Below are 6000 nucleotides of genomic sequence, written 5' to 3'. Positions count from 1 at the left end.
CCTTTGGGGCTACAACTTAACCTACAATAATTGAAAAACTAGTTCTGAGTGGAAAAAAAAAAAAAAAAAAAAAGACGTATTCTTTTTTCTTTCTTTCTTTTAGTATTGGAGGAATATATTAATTTAGTGAAGGTCAACTGGTAACTGACCAAAACAGAGCTTAGAAAGATGATTGATTATGTCTTACATCATCAATAATCTGGACAATCCAGGCTGGTGGGGAAGTTGTTATGGGGCGCAACTTAAGAACAGACTGATCACCACTGAGAAGTCCAAATTTGAGAGTCTTTATTAAGCCAGCCAGCTGACTGTCTCACACGATGCCCCCCAAAAATGGCTATTAGGAGAACAGCCCTGACCACAGGGTTGTGGGGGTTCTTATACCAAAAATCACATCAATCATAAGTGTCTCTTACTATGATTCAAAATTACAAACTAACATCATGAGATCATCAACAGAGGGAGAAGTGAGTCAAAATGACCCTTACCTAAGTACAAACTAAAGAATGGTTGCTAACATCCACACAATTACCGTTTACATGGTACATTGGTTAAGAGCAATAGAGGTCAAAAGAGAGCAATTTTTACTACATAGGAGTTGCCATTGTATATTATTAAACATGTCACACCAAGTAACTGATGATGGGCACAGAGGCGGGGTGTTCCCATGGGAGAAGCTTATTTCCTACATAACATGGAGTCTCAGAGCAAAATGGAGTCTGTTTAGTCATTTCCCTTAGAGTCTGGCCTATAACATCCTCATGGAGTCAGATCTGTCAGCCCATCACAAAGTTATGCTCCATGAAGTTATTCAGGACTCTACCATCCTTTCATGTCTGTCTACCATCCCCTAAAATCTCACTTCTAAGTCAAGACAGGTTTTGTCTTGCCAGCCCTTGGGAAGGTGCTATGGTTTGGGGTGTTCTTCAGAATGTGTGTATTGGAAAATTAATCACCCAAATCATCAGGATATTTGGAGGTGAGACATTTTGAGAGACTTTTTTTCAGAAAAGGAAGAAAGATCCAAGCTATCAAGCCTGCTCTACCATGTGATGCTCTGTGCTTCCTTAGGACTCTGCAAGATTGCTATAAAAAAGAAGTCCCTCATCAGATGCCACCCCTGACCTTAGGCTTTCCATCTTCAGGATGATAAGAAATAAAATAACAGAATGAATCAAACAACATTACCCTATGTAAATTTATGATTACACAAATGGTATGCCTTTATGCTATGTACAAACAGAGAAAAAACATGTATCCCATTTGTTTACAATAAAAAAAATTCTTTATAAGTTACTCAGTTTGTGATAGTCAGTTATGGAAGTAGAAAACAGACTAAGACAGAAAAGGAGAAGAAATCAAGGATAAGCAGCTTGGTTGCACACATCAAATTTATTCATGTACATTGGCCCAAACTTGGTCATACAGTCATGCTTAAAAGCAAGAGCATCTGGGAAACATAGTCTTATGGGATAGGGTTGGGAGTTTTCACTGCAGTTTCCCTGACTCTGCTTCATGATGTATATTGGGCAAAGGGTGAAGATACCTTATATTTTAGTTCATAGACACCAGGAACACAAAGAGTCACATCTAGTCCTGATGAAGAGAAATGTGCATCATTTAGAGATATTGGTCCTTTAGCTAGCTAGATATTTTCTATCATCCTTGAGGAGGAAGTGCATGTCTTCATATTTGGGAAGAAAATAAACCCAGACATTTGTTGGCCCAGGAATGAGCTGGTATGGAGACAGATAATATTGTAGGGTCTTAAGGAGGTGGGTGGTCCAGAGCCAGGAAGGTGGTTTGTTCTACAAGGTCATGTGGTCCTCAGGCTCCTTCTATCTAGTTCTGCATCTTCAACATGAAGTTTTCAGTTAATGGTCTAAGCTAGTGATTCTAGCTCCTGTCACCACATCTGCCTTCAATAAAGTAGGAAGAGAATGAAGGGGGATAGGGAGATCATATACCTTTTATTTTGAAGATATTAGCTGGAGTTGTGCATATCACTTCTACTTACAGCTCTGCCCCAAATCTAGTCTCATCACATATCTCATTGAAAATGAGATTAGATAATATGGTCTATAGCTGGCAGCTATGTGTTCAGCTAAGCTTTCCATTTCTGTAGGCGTCAACAAAGAATGCGGAAGGAATGTTGATGAATCATCTCTGCCACAACTAACCTGCCACTGAAGAAGGGATTGAGAAGGGCCCTTAAAATAGAAAAAGAAACGCTACTGTTGTGACTAAAAGACCTTGTCCAGAATGTCTGTAGAGGAGAAAAGGCATATTTAAGGACTCATGGTTTCAAAGGTTTTAGTTGGTGGAAGACTGGCTCCACTCCTTGGGGCCTGAGGTGAGGCAGAATCTCATGATGGAAGAGTGTGGCAGAGGGAAGCAGCTCACATGGTGGTCAGGAAGCACAGAGAGAGAGAGAGAGAGAGAGAGAGAGAGAGAGAGAGAGAGAGAGAGAGAGAGAGAGAGAGAGAGACTCCGCTCTCTCAATACCAAATATATACCCCAAAGCCATGTCCCCAATTCCCACCTTCTTCAGCTACACCCTACCACTTCAGTTACCACTCAGTTAATTCCTATGGGGAAATTAATTCACTGATGGAGTTAAAGCTCTCACAACCCAATCATTTCTCCTCTGAACCTTCTTGCATTGTCTCATACATGAGCTTTTGGGGGACACCTCACATCCAAACCTTAACAGTACTGAAGCACTGCCCATAGATCACGGGTTAAATCAGTGAGCTTGGTAGTTGGTGGTCTTTCACAATCATGCAAATGAATATAGAGTAGACAAAAAGAAAGGAGGAACTATGTCAGAGTTACGTGAACCTGACATTTTCATAGGAGGCACTTGGAATCTCTATATTTGAGGGCTAAATTCTTTCTATACCCTCACACATCTTTGGCAGTATTTGGATTTCATTAAATCCTGGATGGCGGATTTTCTATTTGGCTAAGGGAATTCTTGACTCCACAAGTCACCTCTCTCCTCACACTAAACTTCTGTTCTTATTATAGCCCTCAGGTCTGATATCCTTCACTGCAGGATTTCCCCATATTCAAAATGTCAGCAAGGCAAAGCACTGATGGACATCTGGGAGAGTAGATGGATCACAAGTGTTATCAAAAGTGTTTCTACGATTGGATGTGATGGTTTTGCGACCAAGGTTTCACAAATCTTGGATTCTCCCCCTTCACTCATCCTCTACTTCCAAACAATTAACAAGTTCTATCTACTCTACCAAATGCCATCAAAATACTTCTCACATCCATTTACCTTCAACTCCACTGCTACCATCCTTGTCAGCACCATCATCTCTTACCTGTACTATTGTAATACCTTTCTACTATTGTTTCCACTCTTGTTCCTCTAATCAACACGTTCTCCAAGTAACAGATGCAAACTTTTCTAACCTCAAGTCCCTCCTCTGGTGAAAGACCTTTAAAGGGCTCCTCCTACACTTAAAAATAAGTCTAGATTTCTGATAAGGCTTCAATGAGTGATGAATCTGGAGATTGCTAAGAAATTCCCCATTCAGGCCCTATAAGAATATTAGCATCAGAAAAATATGTAGAATATTTTTGTAATATTCAAAATGAAGGCATTCTTATTCAAGAAAAGTTTGTATATGTCTTAGGTCATGAAAATGAAAAAGTTTTGCATGGCAAAAGACATTATAAATATGGTTTAAAATAAAGGAATAGAAAAATTATAGTGAAGGATTATTATCCACAATATATAAAGAACATATATGAATCAATAAGGAAAATACAACATCATAGGAAAACATAGATGCTATACAGAAAAATCACAGAGAACAAATCAAAGATACACATAAATGGCCAATGGGCACATTTTAAGAATTACAAATAACTTATATATCTAATAATAAGAAAAATAGTTAAATAAGTAATAGGACATTCATATTACAGAAAACCATAAATCCTTGGAGTGAGATGGACTTTTATTAAGTGAAAAAGGCAAGAACAATATTGATATGAACCCATTTATAAGAATACATTCCTAGAGGTATATATATATGAAATGTATAGGGAAAATATGAAAGAATACACACCAAGTTATTCTGTTTTTAAAAGGTAGTAGGATTGGTCATGGCATGCAGTATGAGTTAGATAAAGTGGAATTTTTAATTTATTCTACAAGCTTTTCTAATGTTAAATTTTTTTTACAACAAACATTTATATATTCCCCTATCATGTAATTCTAAAAAAATTTTTTAAAACAACAGAAAATGTTTGGAAGTCACTTAGCAAAGTGCTTGATATATAGCATTAGTGATAATTGGAATCAAATAAACAAACAAAAAACAGTATTAGGCATTACCTGAAATGAAACAAAGTATATATAGTCATTATATTGTGGATCTAACACATGGGGAATTTCTTCAGGTGCAAATGGATTCCATGCTTGGGTTTGAGGATAATGTGGTCTGAGAAGGCAGGAGGTCTGGTAAGGTCTGGAGTCACTTTGAAGCGGAGCAGAATCAAGGCAATGGCCACCTGTAACTCCAGCATGGCAAACTGCTGCCCGATACAGTTCCTGAAGACACAGAGGAAGAGAAAGTGATGCTTGGAGGAATGATGTTCCTTCTGACTCTTTAATAAATTTCTAGAATAACAAGTCTAAAGTTCAGAGTAAAGTCACATTTTCAGGCTAAATGCCACTGAAACTTTTGGACTTTGGCCCCATGTTGTTCCCTATAAGAAGGTGGATGGGAGGCTCCAACATGATGTCCGCCCTAAATAAGATGGTGGTTGGAATTACCTAGAGAACTGTTTTTCCTGCGTTGATGATGGACTACATTGAGCCCAGGAGCAACAACTTATATCTTATAATGTCTTTCTGAGGCATGGCTACATAAGATGAAGATAATGGTGTTATCCTTTGTGAAACTAATTGATCCTTTTAGAGGTAAAAACCAAGATCTGCCTCATGTGACAATGAGGTTCCACGGAAGAATATAGAGCTGAGGGTCTAAAGGAAGTAAGTGATTCCTAACTGAACATTTTTGTGTATTTTCAGCAACTTCATGTTGTCCTCACCTTGGTCCAGATGAGAATGGTAAGAAGGCATAAGGGTGTCTCTGATCAGAATTCTCCTTGGTAAATCTCAGTGGGTCAAAGATCTGCAATAAGAAGACAACCCCACCACCATCCCCAAAACAATATTAACACATTTCTTAAAGCTACTACTTAGGGCTCAACAGAAACAATGAAAACCACATGTGCAATTTAAAATGTCTTGGTAGACACCTTTTAAAAAGATGAAATTACTCCTTATAGTAGAATTTATTTAACCAAAAAATTTCATTGTTCCAACATATAATCAATATAAATAATTATTAAGGAAATATTTCATTTTTTTGGTACTGTGTCTTTAAAATACATATCTCAATCCTGACTAGCCACATTTCAGGGGCTCAGTAGCTCAGTGTAGGCTAGCAGCTGCTACACCTCTGGATCTGCAGACTTTGGCTCCCAATTGACTTGTCTGCTCTTCAGAATAAGGGGGAAGCAAAGATACGACAAGTGGCATTATTTCCACTTTGGAAGTGAGAGCGTACCCATGTAGAGGTCAAGGCCAAATAATTCCATAGATAATTATTACCAGGACAGGTAGACCAGATTAGTGCTGAAACCCTAGTGGCATATGCAAAGATGGCAATGGTACTTGAGTACTTGAGTACTTGAGTTTCAAAAATATTGAATCAAGGAACTCAGTGCTGCTGCTACTCATCTCCTCTTTGCCTGTCCAGATCCCCTCTCTCTATCTCCCAGTCTATTCTGGGCTCCAGGAAGCTGACACATGTGGTTACCCATTGGGTTTAGACAATAAAAGGTACTGAAAAGGGCTCTGGAGAGTGGAAGGTTAGAGCTCCCAGTATTTACTCCCGGGCTCCTCTCTGCTGCTGTCTCAGGCTGGCTGTATCTCTACCACAGCTCCTGTCTGGTGGCCTTTCCCCCTGG

General features: G+C 38.8%; 1 protein-coding gene across 2 annotated transcripts in view; it reads right to left on the bottom strand.

Moving 5' to 3' along the window:
* Positions 1–3941: 3941 nt before the first annotated feature.
* The window catches only part of CYP4X1 (cytochrome P450 family 4 subfamily X member 1), a 238861-nt gene continuing 236802 nt past the window's right edge, over positions 3942–6000 (bottom strand). For both annotated transcript variants that reach the window (XM_079154690.1, XM_079154689.1), the window contains exons 11-12: positions 5077–5159; positions 3942–4573 (exon numbers count right to left, since the gene is read on the bottom strand). In XM_079154690.1, coding sequence (XP_079010816.1) covers positions 4399–4573; positions 5077–5159 — 258 coding nt within the window. In that variant the 3' untranslated portion in view covers positions 3942–4398. The remainder of the gene's footprint in view (positions 4574–5076; positions 5160–6000) is intronic.

This window comes from Sciurus vulgaris (genome assembly GCF_902686455.1).
Source record: "Sciurus vulgaris genome assembly, chromosome: 1".
Classification (NCBI taxonomy): domain Eukaryota; kingdom Metazoa; phylum Chordata; class Mammalia; order Rodentia; family Sciuridae; genus Sciurus; species Sciurus vulgaris.
This window is presented reverse-complemented; position numbering and strand designations above follow the sequence as displayed.